At 42.0% G+C, this 18,414-nt stretch overlaps 2 protein-coding genes across 2 annotated transcripts in view; one reads left to right on the top strand and one right to left on the bottom strand.

Annotated features, from left to right (window-relative positions):
• The first annotated feature begins 6,763 nt into the window (after positions 1 to 6,763).
• On the top strand, positions 6,764 to 15,630 carry sftpbb (surfactant protein Bb). The gene is made up of 11 exons (XM_056293370.1): positions 6,764 to 6,902; positions 7,138 to 7,199; positions 7,619 to 7,693; positions 8,056 to 8,178; positions 8,320 to 8,451; positions 8,713 to 8,787; positions 8,886 to 9,069; positions 9,165 to 9,307; positions 9,547 to 9,627; positions 9,973 to 10,074; positions 15,125 to 15,630. The coding sequence occupies exons 1-11, from the start codon at positions 6,851 to 6,853 to the stop codon at positions 15,158 to 15,160; spliced, it is 1,065 nt and encodes a 354-aa protein (XP_056149345.1). The 5' UTR covers positions 6,764 to 6,850; the 3' UTR covers positions 15,161 to 15,630.
• Positions 15,631 to 15,663: 33 nt separating this feature from the next.
• usp39 (ubiquitin specific peptidase 39) overlaps positions 15,664 to 18,414 on the bottom strand; it is a 31,191-nt gene continuing 28,440 nt past the window's right edge. The window contains exon 13 of the mRNA XM_056285614.1: positions 15,664 to 16,183. Coding sequence (XP_056141589.1) covers positions 16,130 to 16,183 — 54 coding nt within the window. The 3' untranslated portion in view covers positions 15,664 to 16,129. The remainder of the gene's footprint in view (positions 16,184 to 18,414) is intronic.

The following is an 18,414-nucleotide window of genomic DNA, read 5'->3' as shown; positions in this document are numbered from 1 at the left end:
GATGGGACCTGGCCTGCACTGCAGCATTCCACCAGATCATCACTTGTCTCACCCACGCGCCCGTCTTGGCGTTTGCTGATCCCAACAAACCCTATGTCCTTCATGTGGACGCCAGTCTAACGGGATTGGGAGCCGTCCTGTACCAGGAGTACCCAGAGGGGTTGAGGCCGGTGGCGTTTGCCAGCAGGAAGCTGTCCGCATCTGAGATGAACTATCCCATCCATCAACTGGAGTTCCTGTCCCTCAAATGGGCAGTGGTAAACAAGTTCCATGATTACCTTTACGGAGCCAGATTCACAGTACGAACTGATAACAATCCCCTCACGTACGTACTCACTACAGCCAAGCTCAACGCCACAGGGCATCGGTGGCTGGCCGATCTGTCTACCTATGAGTTCGACATCCGCTACCGACCTGGGAAAAGCAACATCGACGCCGACCTGCTGTCGAGGCAAGAGAGGGGTGAAGAGAGGCAAAGAGACTGGGAGAACATCTCACAAGCTGGCGTGCAGTCAATCTGTCGACGAGTAAGCGTTCTGAGCTCCCCAAAGACATCTCCGAGATATGCTGAACAGCTAGGAGCTCGTCCTGAAAGTGTCCCTGAGCTCTACACCTTCCCCACGCGCGTGGATGTGAGTGCGCTAGGACAGATGTCCAGGTCCGAGCTTAAAGCCGCACAGAAAGAGGATCCTGTGATAGGACTGACGATCCAAGCTCTGAAACACGGCCAATGGCCAGAGGATCTGGAAGCCAATCCAGATGTGAGCCAGATGAAAAGGGAGCTGGGAAGACTACAACTGAGAGACGGCCTACTCCATCGCATTAGCAAGAGACCATCAGGAGAAGAGTCCTCTCAGCTGGTGCTGCCTGCCGTGTTCAGAGGTGTCGTGCTAAAGTCCTTACACGATGATATGGGACATCTAGGCATCGAGAGAACAACTGACCTGCTGAAGGCAAGATTCTACTGGCCGAGAATGGCAGGAGAGACAGAGCAGTATGTCAAAAACTGTGGGAAGTGTGTCTCACGGAAGAGTCCCTGTCAGAGAGCTGCGCCGCTCCACCAGATCCGGAGCAATGGGCCAATGGACTTAGTCTGTATAGACTTCCTCTTCGTGGAGCCAGACTGCAAGGGTATTGGCAACGTGCTAGTGGTCACTGATCACTTTACCCGCTATGCACAAGCCTACCCAACGAAGAACCAGAAGGCGCTCACAGTCGCAAAAGTTCTCAACGAGAAGTTCTTCGTAAACTATGGTCTGCCAGCAAGGATCCATTCAGACCAAGGCCGAGACTTCGAAAGCCAGACAATCAGAGAAATGCTGAAAGTGATGGGGATACGAAAGTCCAGGACCTCTCCCTACCACCCACAAGGAGATCCACAACCAGAACGGTTCAACCGTACCCTGCTGTCCATGCTAGGCACACTGAATCCAGAGAAGAGGAGGCGGTGGAGTGAGCAAGTGCCCCACGTTGTGCATGCCTACAATGCCAGTAGGTCTGATGCAACCGGCTACTCGCCCTACTACTTACTATACGGGAGAGAGGCAAGGCTGGCCGTGGATGTGTGTTTCGGGACGTCTCCCGATGGCTATGATGTCGGTCACCACTCACGCTATGTGGCTAGACTCAAAGAAGATCTGCAGAAGGCATACCAACTGGCCTCTGCCACAGCCGAAAAAACACACCAGAGGAACAAGATAGCCTATGACAGCAGGGTGGGATCACAAACCCTGGAACCCGGCGACAGAGTGTTGGTGAAGAATCTCGGACTCAAAGACAAGCACAAACTCCAAAGCCGCTGGAAAGAGATTCCTCATGTGGTTGTGAGTCAGATGCCAAACTTACCTGTCTACAGAGTGAAGCAGGAGGATGGAAACGGAGGAATCAGAACATTGCACCGAGATCATCTCTTACCTATCGGGCAGCAAGTCAGAATGCAAAGAGAAGAGAGCGACCACAGACCACCACCAAAGCCAAAGACAAGAGCCGACACAAGAAAGAAGCAACAAACCAAACAGTCTCAAACAGTCAGTACAGAAGAAGAGGATAGTGAAGAGGGCTTGACCGACTCATCTACAGAGTCTGAGTACGAGAGACCGATACCAAGACCCTACAGCACTTACCCGGAAGATGTCCTGAACAAGCGTAGAGCTGCACGGGAACAAGCAGTTATCCCTCAGGAGGAAGAGGAACCTCCTGGTGCTAGAACTGAAGAGAATAATGACGAAGACCCAAATTATGACAACAATGACGAAGACCAAAGTGAAGAAGAAGAAGAGAGGGAGAATGAGGCTGAAGAAGAGTTAGCTCAAGAGTCAGAGTCGGACATAGATGAGGGCCAAGCTAGCAGCGTAGATGAGGAAGCTAGTCCCCAAAGACAACCAGTAGGTAGGCCGAAGAGGTTAGTAAAGCCAGTCGTAAGACTTACCTATGATGAGCCAGGAAAAGCCAGCGATACGCCTATAACTATAGTACACAGAGGTGTCACTATCAGGATAGGAAAGAGTTAATGCACCAAACTTAGTTTATACCCTCATATGTTCAGAGACCTTACTAGTTAGATTTAGGTGAATGAGGGCATTCACACGTTCAGTAGGGGGAGGGTGTAACCCTGTGGTTAAATTATAGGCCTTAGATATATTACATTGCACTATTAGATAAGAGTTTGGCCTATGTTTGTTATTTTGTATACCTTTTGAATATGAATATATTATATTGTTGATATTGTTCTGCAAAACAGTTGTTTACCAATGTGAAATGCATTTGCTTTAGTGGAAACTTACCATTGTTGTGATTGGTTGGCTGTGGAGAGAATACCTTACCTTGAATGTGATTGGTTGAGAGGGCAGCGGAAAACGTCAGCACGAGCAGACTGGACGGAGACAAGGAGGTCTCTCGTCCCTTGTGTGAGCAAAACGGAGCAGTTTCATGTCGAGTTGTTATATGCTATTTTGCGGTGAGAGAAATGTAATTGAAGTTTAGTGAACAGTGATGTGTGCGGGTGTCTGACCGAGACCCATCCCGGGAACTGTTTGTGTGAACTGTGGAGACAAACTGACTACTCGGAGCGAGCTAGCCAGTCGGTGTTCGTTGCTAGCACAGCAAGACGGGCGAATGGACTGGATGCGGTAAGGGGCTCTCCCCACAGTGAGTCGGGCCGTCTTCTAGTTTAGCGAAGTAACATTATCAGTTACAGTGTAGTGGTGGGTTCATGCGACCATCGAGGAACGCAGAAGGAGTCGTCTGTTGCCGTGTTGGGCTGCCGAGGCGAGCGCACGGTTCGACCGTGAGATGGTGCTAACGGCTAACTAGCCAGTTAGCTAGGATGGCTGCCGGCCTGACGTTCGCTGCTGCGCTGCGGCGGGAAGCGCGAGACGAAGAGGAGCATTCTTTGCGAGTACAAGCCGGATGTGCGGGCTCCCAAGGGGAGCGAAGAGGGCTGTTTAGGGTCCCCAGGTACCCGATAAAGAAACAGGCCTGCAACTGGGGGTTGACTTTCTTTTATTTTATTGCCGGCTTAGTTATAGGGTTATTGAACTGTATGCTAATGTGTTAGTCTGATTAATTTGTGTATATCTGAATGCAGATGCTCATTAGCCATTGAGGATTATCACTTTCATTCATTCTAATAATTATTACTCATAATACATTTGTATATATAATTCTATGTACCTGTGTGAGTGTGGATTATTCATGTGTGTTTATTCCTGTGGTGTCTAGACCATGTTAGATTGCCTTAAAGGGGTCATATGCCATATTTGAGCGCCTTAAAGGGGTAGTCAACTTTTTAGTTGGAGTTACCAGATGACACTGTAAGACATTTAGAGCCTTTAGAACATACTTTAAACACATAAGAAGCGAAGTTAACATACTTCAATAGTTTATTGGATACCGAGTTGTATAGAGAACTCAGGAGCGTTGTCCTTGACAGTTGAAAAGGATAGATAGCGCTACACACAGGTCATCCCCTTAGCTGTAGATGAGTCACCGAAGATCTCTCGGTCAACCTTCACTCCACAGTCCACACTCCTGTATGACTGGTGATGCTTGACTGCATGATAGACTTTACAAAGCTCTGCAGCGGAGATTTTGTCATCTTGTGGCGATGCAGCTTCTCGAAAAAACAACTTCATGGACGAGGTACCTGCGGCTCGTCTGTTGTATTTGTGTTTGTCCGTACCTGCATGTCTTTCAATGGCGCATTTCCCTTTGGTGCTCACGTCCACATCACAACGCCAAAGCGCGCAAAAACCGTGGAACTCGTCCTTGCTGCTTTTGCCAATGAAACCGTGCTCTTTCCTCCATTCCAGGTTAAAGGAGGTCTTTCGTTTCGGCTTTTCTGTTCTGTTAACGTAACGATGTGACGTAGCCAGCACATGGAGGCCTTGTTTACGTTTTTAACCAATGATATATCAGATATTTATTTGACACGGCTTTCAGCCAATCATTTGTTAGACCGGAGATCTTATCGTTATGCTGCCTTCCAGTGCAACTCCAAAAAGGAGGACAATTGGGCGTCCGGCTTGAGGCTGCGCCGGACGGAGGACAGGACATTGAAAAGCCGGACTGTGCGGCCTAAAGCCGGACATATGGCCACCCTAGCTTGGTCCTGTATATATTAAGCAAACTATGCTCATTTGCATAAAATCTAACCTTTTAACTGTAAAGATTGTGACTTTTCTATTTTATCCTTCCATAAATACTTCTAACATATTTAAACATTATGAACTTCATTCTAAAACTATTGTTGTGAATTCGGGGGGGGGGGCAACCGCAAGAACCGCCGCAGCCGGGACGCGAACCCGTATCACACGCACTGCGGGAAATATCGCTAACCGCTCGTCCCTTTAGTCGACTGGTTAACGCTGTCGTCCGCGTCCGCGGCTGTGGCGGTTCCCGGGCTGCCCTCCTAATTCGCTGCAATACTGTGATCTTTGGTTTTGATACCCGTGTGGGGGTCGGGTGTGGTCATTAACTGATTACGTTATGTTGTGTTGCTGTTGTTGAATTCATGGAGACGATACGGAACTACAAGACAATAAAGCCAGGCCGCATTACATGAGTCAAAATAAATTTATTTTGAGTGCTTTCAATGAACAGATCGCTCATAAATTGCTTCGTTATGGCTCTTGTTTACTTTTTTTTTTTTACATGCCAAACTTTTGAACCAGGACATTGGATAGTACACCCCAGCATCAGTCTCTGCAAGAAATACAAAATTTCAACAGTAACCAAAACCCGAAAAGGAAAACAGAACAGTGTCCCTTCCATGTCAGACTTGAGGTTCTCACATGGCCTGGAGGTAGAGGGCACATACACAGATGGACAGTCCACAGTGCTTTACCTCTCATATTTATAACAACTTTGTTCAATTCTTTTGCTCTGTGATGGCCCGGCGGCTTGTCGAGTGTGTCTCCCTGCCTGCCGCCCAATGACTGGTGGGATGGGCTCCGGCATCCCCGCGACCCTGAGAGCAGGATAAGCGGTTTGGATAATGGATGGCTGGATGGACATGCCTAACAGAGCGCATTCCTAACAAGGTGGCGTCCCCGTCGCAACATTCAACGCGGGTGACGTACCTTCGCATTCCCTACACATCAGATGTGTTGACATAAAGCAAGTAGGCCTGCATGCTTGCAGCTGTAACTGTTTCTTTGCAACAAGTCACAGTCAGCCCTGTCTTTGAGGCACGCGCAATCGCCCCCCGGTAAAAAAAAAAAAAAGGAGCTCCCCCGAAAGTCATGGTATAGTTCGCACACTGTTAAGCCTTGTATAATCAAATTGTGGTGCATTCAGGCAAGTATAGTTGTAATGGCCTATTTTGGTTAACATATTCGTTTCAGAACCTATTAAGTATGATTGGTCTTGGACGAGCTAGGCACATCTGATTTTCTCTGCGCCCACCCACGCTGTGATTTCTGCCTACGCTACAGCTATCGATTGGGGCATCAATAAATATGAAAGTCAACTGTACACTTTTTAAGCACCATGCCTGATTTGTAATTATTCTTAAGCGATTTGAATGACAGATGTACTATGAGACGGCAAAATAACCTGTTAGTGCAGTAAGATATTTCAACTAGTTTAGATATCTTGAAACAAGATAAGTGTTCTTAAATCATGACAAATAACCTTACATAAGTCAGTTCTTGATGAGTGAACGATTCTTGGAGCAAAAATATGTTTTTGAGTGATTTTAAGTTTCAGACTCGTTCAGAGATATCGTTTATTGCAGCGTAGACGTGCTTTGCTGACTAGACAAAACCTATATGTAAAAAAAACAAAGCAAAGCATCGTTTTATCTACTTTTGTGCTGTATACACTCATTTAGACCTCTGAATACCACAGACAGAACATATAAAACAGCACTGCAAAATTGTACGTAAAATCTGAGTCTAGCGCTGCATAAGCATTGCCTCGCCCGGCCGTGTGTCCCTGTGTTATAGCAACGTTTGCGACCTTCGAAAATTGGTACCTTATGATTGTCCTGAACGCACAGAAAGCACAGTCTGATGATCGCCACCAGATAGCGCTGCTAAATGACCGACACCCTACCGGATTGTTATCTGAATTTAATAACGCCAAGGACACTAACATGTCCGCCCCTCCGCCGTTAAACTGCACTGGAATTTTTTCTCAATTTTTACGCAGCTCAAAGATGGTCACAATTTTCGAAGGTCGCGGATTTGTATATTACACAGGCGCGTATGGTTTGTCCGCCCTGTTTGGTTGACGCGCAATATGAATTTCCGGTCCGTTATTCTAATAAGTCTCTGTGAAACATTGTCACGGGCTGTGTATGCCTCCACCTTAACCCAACTGCGGATTTCAGACAGTACCTGTCGACGCGATGGCAGCTTTCGTCTTCATCTCGGTAATCTTCAGTGTATTTTTATGCCCTGGTAAGATTAAAAAAAAATATATATATATATATATATTGGGGATTTATAGTAAACCTGGTGTATATATGTTTTAATTGTAGACGCCCCGATCACGAGTGGGCCGGGCAGGAGTTGTGTATATTTTCACCTGATGTGAAATAGTTTATTTATCTTGGATCGTTGAAACCGCCCTCCCGCTATCTACCTCTCTGTCTCACTCTCTCTTCCCTCGCTTCCATGGTGTTTTTCATCAAAGGAGACTCCAGATTTATCCGTGAGCCTGTCACCCCGAACAGGGACATCACACAGGAGTCATTGGTGAGATAAAGTCCTAGTTATCTTTTTTTTCAGCCATTGCATTGCCAGAATTTCAATAGATTATGACCTGAGCTACATTAGAAAATACCCATACCTCTCTTGTTTTACTCATCATGTTTTACTTTTCAAAAAAATATTCTGCCCATTTTTTTCGAGAAGGGGCGTTATTAGTTCATGCTGATGAGCCACAATTTCTTAGATTTACTCCCATGGACGTTAATCGTTCATAGTTTTCTAATTAACCGCAGTCATTTTCTACTCGAATGCTTTCCTTAATATTGTAAAATAAACAGTTTAAGACAATAATTCAAGAAAAAAACAATTGTATGCAATGCAGTGACCCTTTCAAATCAGCAAAATCGATACAAAATCATCAATACAAAAGTTGAGATATTTTCACTTGTGGGCTGTCTTTCTAGACATCAGACATCTGCTCAGAATGCAGCCAGATCGCAGAGGTATTCACAGACATGATCTCCAACAATGATACTCAGGTGAGAATGATGCTGAGGCTTTATGATGTGTTAGGAAGGGGGTGTGTGGGGGTGATCACAGGCACCAAATAGGATATATTATTACATTATCGTATTTCCCTCTGTGACTATAGTATACTGATAGAGCGAACCAATATATTGACGTCAATTTCAAAACAAAGGTTCAGTACAGATTTACCAAGCTGTCTCTTGTGTATGTGCTCTCATTTGTTGTAACAACTGTGGCTTGCTCAGACTGGCTAAATTAAAATGTCCTCACATCTATCCATTTACTTTCACTTATGCTCAGTTTCATGAAAACAGAAGTGTACTTTCCAAAAAAAAATAAATGAAACATTTTATTGATTGTTGTACCTCTGCAGGAAGTGATACTTGAAACCCTGGAGGTTCTATGTAAACATATCCCTGAAGAACACAAAAGAAACTGTGAATTACAGTTGGAAAAACATTTGCCGAAAGTCCTGCAATATATCACTGGTCACTCGGTAAAAGTTTGTCCTTTCATTTAAACTTATTTATGCATGTGGAAAGTCAATAAACACTTTGACTCCAGATGATCACTTTTTATTTAAGATTGTCTCTGTCATCAATTTCTCGATCGTTCCTCCTCATCTTCACTTCTGCAGAAGCCAGGTGAGGCCTGTATGGCCTTGGGACTCTGCTCTGTCCACTCAGAGAGGGGACAGCTGAAATCTCCCCAAACTGACACTGATATAGATGAATCCAGCTCTGTGTTCGACACAAGCACCAGCACACAGGTCTGCATGAGAGCGCAGAAGAGAAAGCAGAAGTGTGATTCTTGTAGATAGCTAAAGAGTGAAACAAGACAACACATCTGTTGTCTTGTTTCACCCCGTTTATTGTAAAGCGACTTTGAGTGTTAAAAGTGCTATATAAGATTGATTTATTATTATTATTATTATTATCATTATTATTATTATTAAAGAGAAATGTATGTGATCCTTTTAATATGCATGTATAGAAATGCCTCTCTTATCAGTTATTGTCTCTTGGTTCAGATCAGCCCACAATGCACGCTATGTCTGTTTATCATCAAGACTCTCGAGAACTTGTTGCCTAAAAACACAACTGAGGTGAGTTTGTTTTACATCATTTTGCAGCACGTGTATATTCTTCATCACTGTGTAACATCATTTATATACTGTTACTCATTTGCTTTCTCTGCTTGCAGGATACTATAGTCAAGCTTATGGGAAAGGTGTGTGGTCTTCTACCTGACAGCTATGAGGACCAGTGTGATAATTTCATCAACAAATACGGCAAGAAGATCATTGACTTCCTCTTATCATCAGCTGCACCTCACTCAATCTGTACCCTGCTGCAGCTGTGTTTGTTCAAGGACACATCTAATGCAGGTGAGTAGCATGTGCATATGAGGGCTATATTTGGTTATGAGCAGTGTTTTAAACTTCCTCAATGTACCCATGTTAACGGTTTTCTGACTCCCCAGTGATACTCCCTCACTCTGACTGTCAGTCATGCCGTATGCTGGCTGTTCTTATCAGAGTCCACATTGGTCTCAACTCCACTGGATCTCCAAGCTCAACTTTCCTCCAGTCTGTCTGCCACCATCACCCCAATGCCATTCCTAAGGTCTGCCTAGCTCTTAAGTCTTGCTTAAACCACAAACTAGTAGTTAACAATCCCTTGAGCTATATGCTATAAAAGATTCTAAATAAGAAACCAAACCGTTTTAATGCATTTTTTCAATAGGTATTTTTGCCATAGTGCAATTGGAACATTTATTGGCAACGACAGAATATCAAAATGCTTTGAAATTCAGTGTAAAAAGACCTCTAGAGTCATCAATCCTCTACTCGTGCTCTCTTCAGTGTGAGGTATTTATGAAGCTCTATGGCTCCAGGCTGCAGAGGGTTTTGGGGAACCAGCTGGATGCACCAGATGTTTGTGAGGTATGGATGGGATATTCTGGAAAATAATTATGCATACAGCCACCTTCTTTTACTGGTTCTGTATTAAGACAAAAGTTAGGTTTTTATTGAGCAGCAATGCTGTGTAAATCTACTTTTGAATGTCAAGAACAGGCTTCTTCCTGATGCTCTATATATTAGTTGTTGACTTTACTTGTTCACCATTCTCAGGGTACAGTAGTCTGATAAAAGTGCAAATACCCTTAACACTCATCATAGCCATAGTACAGACTATAACAGAGGTGGTCTGATGTCTTCATTTGATCTAGTTCAACTTGACATCAGTTTTTGTTTTTTGTTTTTGTTGTTTTTTTATCTATCCCCCAGAGAGTTGATCTGTGTCATGCCATGGAGACTCTGGGAAAGGACCACTGTACCTTGGGACCAAACTATTGGTGCAGAGATATGAAGACTGCTCAGAAGTGTGGTGTAAGATGTTTTAATTTCCCATACTACCTTATCTTCATAATACCTAAACCCAAGTGTTGAGTGTACCATCAGTTAGTTCTGTCATCCAGAAATCACAATTAACTTCCAATCAGAATCTGGAAAAAAAGACTCATCTTAGCCGCCAACAAAACTTTTAATGGCTAGGTGACTAACATTATCCCCTTTATGACTTGTAAATGGATAAGTGATTGTGTTTCTAAATTATTAGAATTGTCATTTGCAAATCAACTTATTTATATGTTTGATTTCCAATTCTTTTTGAGAGATTTTAGGCAGTACAAGTCTGTAAACATGTACATGCTGTGACAGGCAACAGGATGTCCACTCTGAAGCCAAGCTACAGTTTAGTCTTAGTGTTTCTTGAATGAACGGTTTCACCTAGATGATAAATCTGTCAAAACCAAACATGTGGCAGGTGAGACAACAAGGCCAAAACACAATAAAATGTTATAGCATTCATATGCAAAACTATGATGGCTTCAGAAATTATTAAGAGCCCTTATGTACAATTTATTGTGTTGTAGATTTAATGTTAAATAGATAAGATTGCCATTTTTACCTATCAATCTACACGCAATAACCCATAATGACAAAATGAAAATATTTTTTGAAATTTTTGCATATTTATTAAAAATATAAAATTGAAATCTCTCCTTTATACAAGTACTCAGACCCTTAATTCAGTACATTGTGGAAACCCCTTTGGCAGCAATTACAGCTTTGAGTCTTCTTGGGTAAGTCTCTAAAAGCTTTGCAGACCTGGATTTGGGCAGTTTATCCCATTCTTCCTAGCAGATCCTCTCAAGTGCCATCAGATTGGATGGGAAGCATCTGTGAACTGCCATCTTCAGGTCTCTCCACAGATGTTCTATGGGGTTTAAGTGTTGGCTTTGGCTCGGCCACTCAAGGACAGTCAGACTTGTCCCGAAGCAACTCCAGCATTGTCTTGGCTGTATGCTTCGAGTCACTGTTGTGCTGAAAGGTGAACCATCACCCCAGTCTGAGGTCACGTGCACTCTGGAGTAGGTTTTCTTCAAGGACCTCTCTGTATTTGGCTGCATTCCTCCTTTCCTCAATTCTGACCAGTCTCCCTGTCTCTGCCGCTGAGAAGCATCCCCAGCGCATGACGCTGCCACCACCATGCTTGGTAACCTCCCTGACCAAGGCCCTGCTTGCCTGGTTACTAGTCTGGATGGACAGCTAACTCTAGGAAGAGTCCTGGTGGTTCCAAACTTCTTCTATTTCACTATTATTGAGGCCACTGTGCTCCTGGGAACACTCAAAGCTTTAAAAATTGTTTTATAACCCTTGCCTCTTTATAACCTCTATGCCTCACCACAATTTTATCACGGAGGTCTGCAGAGAGTTCCTTGGACTTGATGGCTTGGTTTTTGGCCTGACATGCAGTGTGAATTGTAGGACCTTGTATACACAGGTGTGTGCTTCTCTAAACTATATCTAACCAATTCAATTAACCATAGTTGGACATCAGTCAAGTTCTAGACACACATCTCAAGGATAATTAAAGATGCTATATATTAGATTTAGAACATTAATATAGCAGCATATTTGCTATGTAAAGAGATAGTGGCATAATGGCGTCCTGAGAAGAGAATGAAGTCACTGTGTGTTTTGTAATCCGAGGTTCTCTGTTCTTCGTTTTGGAAGCCAGTCCAGCCGCATGTGCATGTTAGTGCATATGAGATAGCTAGCATTAGCAGGATAGCTAGCAAGCTAATAATTACATTACAAGGATTTAGGTCACTCGGCAGATCGAAGAAATAGCTCCATACCAAGCTGAATATGTTACTTATGTTAATAAAATAACTCTATACTGTAAAAATCAATATTCCAACAAACAAAATAATAGCCAAGAACGCAAAGGAAGAGGGGAGGGTTGTTTTTTTTGGGTCTGAGACGCTGGTGCTGAATGTCATATTTATAACACCTTTAAAGCAAAGAGGATGCACCTGACCACAATTTGGAGTGCCACAGCAAAGGGTCTGAATACTTAAGTAAATGGCAGATTTTGATTTCTGATTTTCAGGACATTTGCAAAATTTTCTAAAAACATGTTTTCACTTTATTATTTGGGGTTATTGAGTGTAGATTGATGGGCAAAAATGGTAATTTTATCCATTTAAAATTAAATCTACAACACAAAGTGTGCAGAAAGTGAAGGGGTCTGAATACTTTCTGAAGCCATTCTGAGTCAAAGTTTCACAGAAAGAATCTAGATAAAAGAAAACAATTAGGATTTTCAACATTATCTCTCTTCATATTATTTACAGGGCACCTTGGGGGTTCAACCACTTACAGTGCCTTGGAAGTTAGGTTTTACAACATTGAATCATAGTGGATTTAATTTGGCTTTTTTGACACTAACAGAAAAAGGTTATTTCATGTCAAAGTGAAAACATTTCTACAAATTAATCTAAATTTATTAAAATCATTCAACAACAAAAAAATGTATTGTGTAAGTGTTCACCCCCTTCAAGTTGGTATTTAGTAGATGCACCTTTGGCAGCAATTACAGCCTTGAGCCTGTGTGGATAGGTCTCTGCCATGGCAATTATTTAATTCCACTCTAACATTAAATGAGGAGCGAGACAAAAATCTCTTGCAGTATTGTCACACTTGAATATAATGTTCATGAACAGATGCTTGAATGCATGCTGATCAATACAGTACAGTCTCTCTTATAGAGCAGTTGTCTGTTCTTCCCCTTCTTATCTCGTCTTCCAGCTCACATCCCACCAAGGCCATTTCTCCAATTAGCGTGTACAGACTTGCTACTCTCAGTGAGTTTCCCATACATTCCTCTGCTATCACCCAACAGTTAATAGGCCTCTATTTGTTCACACGGAGAAGACACTTTTGTTTGACTACTTTTGTTCTGTTACACATGAAATTAAGCATCTATCTAAGCAATGTAAAATCAAGTTAAAACATGGTATAGGTCATACATGGTCAAAGATTAAAAATAAGCAAACATCTTATATGAATTGCTCTCACAGTCTCAGATCAGATCTCAGATCAGATCAGTATCAAATTTGCACATCTGGACGCTGCAATTTCCCGCCATTCTTCTTTGCTAAACTGCAACAAGTTCTGTCAGGTTGCATGGTGATCGTGAGTGAGTGGACTGTTTCCATGTCCAGCCACAAATTCTCAATTGGACTGAGGTCTGGACATCAACATTATCTTTAAACCATTCATGTGCAGTTTTGGCTGTATGCTTGGGGTCATTGTCTTGTTGGAAAACAAATCTTCTCCCAAGACGCAGTTCTCTTGCAGACTACATCAGGATTTCCCTGTATTTTGCTGCATTAATTTTACCCGCTACCTTCACAAGCCTTCCAGGGCCTACTGCAGAGAAGCATCCCCACAGCATGATGTTGCCACCATCATGCTTCACAGTGGGGATGGTGTATTTGTGATGATGTGTGGGGTTTGATTTACACCATAGCGTCAAGTCTGATGGCCAAAAAGCTCAATTTTGGTCTCATTAGACCATAGAACCTTCTTCCAGCTGACTTGTCTCCCACATGCCTTTGGGCAAACTCTAGCTAAGATTTCACGTGGGTTTTTTTTTCTAACAGTGGCTTTCTCTTTACCGCTTTCCCATAAAGCTGACTGGTGAAGAACTTGGGCAACAGTTGTTGCATGCACAGTCTCTCCCATCTCAGCCATAGAAGCTTGTAACTCCTTCAGAGGAATCATAGTCAAGTCAAGTCAATTTTATTTGAAAAGCCCAATATCACAAATTACAAATTTGCCTTGGTGGGCTTTACAGCAACACAACATCCTGTCCTTAGACCCTCTCATCGTATAAGGAACAACTCCCTAAAAAAAAAAAAAAAACCTTTTAACAGGGAAAAAAAATACGAAGAAACCTCAGGGAGTGCAACAGTGGAGGGATCTCTCCCCCAAAGACAGACAACGTGCAATGGATGTTGTGTTTACACAATTTATAGAATACAATATTGAAAGAGGATAAACAGAATTATAATGGACTTATAAAATGTATTAAGAATATGATGTGCAGGATGCCAAGCAGTGTCCAGACGCCACTGGAACAGCCCAGGACACAAGTCACATGACCAGCATCATCACATTAAAAAAAAAAGGTCTGTTGGTGGCCTCCCTCACTAGTCCCCTTCTAGCATGGTCACTCTGTATTTGAGGCAGCCTGCTCTAGGCAGATTTATGGCTGTGGCATGTTCTTTCCATCTCTTCAATGATTGACTTAACTGTACTCCAAGGGATATTCAGTGACTTATGCTTTTCAATAACATTTTCGCTGAGTTCCTTGGAGTGTTCTTTTGTCTTCATGCCAGGATACTGACTCAGCAGTACTTGGACCATCCAGATACAGGTGTATTTAGTATACTACAATCACTTGAAACACCTTGACTGCACACATGATTTCCATTTAACTAATTGTGTGACTTCTAAAACCAGTTGGCTGCACCAGTCATGATTTAGGCGAGTCACATTAAAGGGGGTGAATACTTATGCGATCAATTATTTTTTTATATATGTAATTAATTTAGCTCACTTTGTAGAGATCTGTTTTCACTTTGACATGAGTCTTTCTGTTGATCAGTATCAAAAAAGCCAAATTAAATCCACTGTGATTCAATGTTGTAAAACTATAAAAAGTAAAAAAAAAACTTCCAAGGGGTGAATACTTTTTATAGGCACTGTAATATGCACCAAATTGTCGGATTGTTTTATGTTTTATGTCTGGGGTTCAGACCTAATTAAGGACCTTCACTGTAGCTTTATCCTGCAGAGTAGAAGTCCTCAAAAAAGATGCATAGTCTGTTTTTACAGACATGATCAGCAAGCATCAAAGGATTTAGAATACTTGATACGGCCTTTTACATTAATGATGATGGCACATGAGAAACTCTTAAAGCTGTCTCATTGTATAAATGTATCCTTTGTCCCCCACCAGAAAACACCTGGTTAACCCTTGTATCACTAACAGAAACATTAACTGTCTTTTTCCAATTATCCTTAGAATAAGGTGTTCTGTGAGAAATACATCTGGAACTAGAGTGGAAACCAACGTCCTACCAGACTGACTGAAGCGCTGAAGGGGTCTCTTAAAAAAATAAAAACCTTCCTTTTTACAAATGAGGTGCAATTATATTTCAGTAAACCTTTTTTTATACATACTGCCAAAGTTGAACACTTCCTATGATCAACGTTAAGTCTTGTGAGCAGTTTATTATGTATATTAGCATAACGATATAAGTGACTATCAAAATCAAAGTTTGGTTCTTACATTATTCCATTGGGTGGGTGCATTGCATTAATGACCAACATAACTGTATGTGAATGTTCTTATTCATCCAGGTCATGGTTATCCAAAGGAGTTGAATCAAGTGCTACTGGACTTGGTATATATCCGTGAAGACGTTTCGCCTCTCATCCAAGAGGCTTCCTCAGTTCGTGCCTTTCTGACTAGACCAAGCTAGAGGATAAATTCTGAGTCTCATCACCAGCCAGTCAGACTAGCTTGGTCTAGTCAGAAAGGCACAAACTGAGGAAGCCTCTTGGATGAGAGGCGAAACATCTTCACGGATATATACCAAGTCCAGTTGCACTTGATTCAACTCCTTTGGATGACCAACTGAACTATTGATCACTGTATGACATACTATAGACCTAGACCTTATGTAATATTAGACCTTTTCTGCAATTACTGGTGCAACCTACCTTCAAATGGGCATAAACTGCAATATTGTCTAAGGTCTAGCAATAAAAAGGAAAACTACTGATTGAAATGTTTGTGCTTGTATATTTTATTTTTTACAAATTCCAAAGAATAAAAGTGGGGGGTTATGACATTACTTTTTTGTCCACAAACAAAGCCATGACCCTCTCAGACCAATGTCAATCTAAATAGTCATGTCATGTTTGGTAACTGAGGGGCCCTGTTCCGTTGTCCCTTGAAACTCATTCAAGCACTGGTCACATGGTGTCCTCACTTGCAGTCACAATAAGGCAATTCCCTCATCACTCATGCCCCTGTATGGTTTTTTGTGTCCTCATCACCCTCTTGTCTTTTCCAGATCTAGAACAGAGATAAACATTTGTTATAACAAGGACCTAGTCATGATTTAAACAGTACAATTCGAATGAAACTTGAATTATTCACGAGGGAAAATCGAGTCATCAAGCAGCAGTATATTAAAGAGGCCATATCATAGACATTCCAGCTCTATATTTTTATTTTGGGACTCCACTAGAGTAGCTTTGCATGAGTCAGTTCATAAAATCCCTTATTTATCTTATACTGGCCCTTTAGGCAGCCCCTCGGTTCATCCTCTGTCTGAAACTAGCCATTTTAGCTTTTTTAGCTGTCTCCTTAAGGCCCCCTCCCTAAAAAACCCACTGCTTTCTTCTGATTGGCCAACTTCCAGAAGCCTGCCGAAGGGTAGCACTCAGTCTGTGTGATCACCACCTCATCCTCTTGCCAGTGTTGAGGGTGGCCCAAACTAGCCGCTAGGCAGGGATTATGAAAATGTGTTACATAGGGACATAGATAAATAACAGAAGAAACCCTGGACTACAAATGAGGCATTTCAGGCAGTGTTTTCCGTCAGAGAGAATAACTCCCTTTGGCGTGGACTTTGGGCTTTGTAACTCTGCAGACATTTTACATACACCTCCCTGCTATATAACACACTAAAGGAACTAGTAGCGATAGAATAATTAAGACACTTGTATAGCAATAAGTACAAACTGAGAAAGTTATCCCTAGTTGGCCCTTTTGTCCTTTTAAACTTAAGTAATTCTTCAAATGGAAACTTGTCTCAAAACAGCAAAGCTATTTTGTAAGGCTGGACCCGAATATCCATTCATGGGGTAGGTATTTCAGTTTCAATTTTGGGATTCAGATATTCGGTTTTACTTTTTTCTGCTGAATGCTGGCTACCAATAAAGGCGAACTACAAAATACATTTGTCAGCCTATTCTCGTACTATATTTATACTTTTTAATTGCACTGTTAAAATGTGGAAATATATACTGTCTCAGCTGCGGTGCCTGACATCCCTCTCACTCACAGCAGTGACATCACGCTTCAGTTCACCTTGGCTGTTAAAGGAAAGAAAAAATGCCAAAGACCTCAGCTGTGTGGCGACACTTTAAATTGAGCAATGACAAGGCAGTGTGCCAAATATGTAATCTGAAACTGGCCTACCACAGTGACACAACAAGCATGATAAAGCACCTGAATGCTATAAGTAGTAGGCTATTCTTATATGGTGTAAAAAAACAAGACTATACTAGCTAGCAAACTTAGCTTAGCTCGTGTCTGTTTTCCAGTCACCATTATCAAGCTGCTTTTAAGCGCCGTTTAAATAGTAACATTACACATGATAAAAACATGCACTTACTTTGCTTGGAAAATAGTTGCAATTGATCCGAATAGTTAAAATAAAACATAAGGAGTAATGTGGGAGAATCTAGGGCAAAGGCAATAGTTGGCATAAAAAAGCCTAATAACTTGTCCATGGGTGCATCCCCAGGCATTACAGCCATTAACATCCTCAACCACACCCAAAACTACACAGCAGACCCTACAGTTCAAAAAAACTAACGGAGAAAAGAAAGAGACATAACAGATTCCATAGTAAAGTTCATCGCTACGAATATGACACCCATTAATGAAGGCTTCAGAAAACTAATGAAGAAGATGGAGCCTGACTACACTGTGCCCAAATGCTCCAGCATTTCACACGCCCCGTCTCTGAAGTACAACAATGTGTAAGACCAAATTTTAAGTCTCGTTGAAAAGTTTTACAATGGACATTTGGCCTTTGGTGAGTATGGAGGAGTACATGGCTGTCACCCGTCACTTTATAACTCAGGAGTGGGAACTCCGTGCCTTCGTATTGGGAGTCAACATTGCATAACAGCTTAGAGAAGTGGCAGACGCTTTCGCCATTCCAAATTAGAAGTAAGTAGCTTTTATTTATTTGAATGTGGAAAGAAATTGTTTGTTAATTAAAATGTGTGCTGTGCTGCTGCTGTTGTTATATCTGTGCTAATTGCGCTACCTACCTTATTCTATTTATTACAGCTCGTTTTATTCTATATAAGCCCATTTATTTATTTTCATTTAATTTGTTTGTTTATTGAAATGTGTGCTGCTATTATAATTGTGCTACCTTGTTCTATCTATTACAGTTTGTTCATTGTCAGAAAAATGTCAGAGTATTAAACTATTAAGCATACTGTTATGGCTATCTCATTGTTATAACAGAAACAAGCGTGTTTTGTATCTGTTTGACTCATGTT

Source organism: Lampris incognitus, chromosome 1 (assembly GCF_029633865.1).
Source record: "Lampris incognitus isolate fLamInc1 chromosome 1, fLamInc1.hap2, whole genome shotgun sequence".
In the NCBI taxonomy this organism is placed as follows: Eukaryota; Metazoa; Chordata; class Actinopteri; order Lampriformes; family Lampridae; genus Lampris; species Lampris incognitus.
The sequence above is the reverse complement of the archived record's forward strand: the minus strand, read 5'-3'. Positions and strand labels throughout refer to the sequence as shown.

Excerpts from the sequence above, each read along its gene's own strand:
- sftpbb (XM_056293370.1), top strand. The coding sequence starts at position 6,851 with ATGGCAGCTTTCGTCTTCATCTCGGTAATCTTCAGTGTATTTTTATGC. Across the intron at positions 7,694-8,055 it reads TCTCCAACAATGATACTCAG|GAAGTGATACTTGAAACCCT; the intron begins GTGAGAATGATG and ends GTACCTCTGCAG. Across the intron at positions 10,075-15,124 it reads AGACTGCTCAGAAGTGTGGT|AATAAGGTGTTCTGTGAGAA; the intron begins GTAAGATGTTTT and ends AATTATCCTTAG.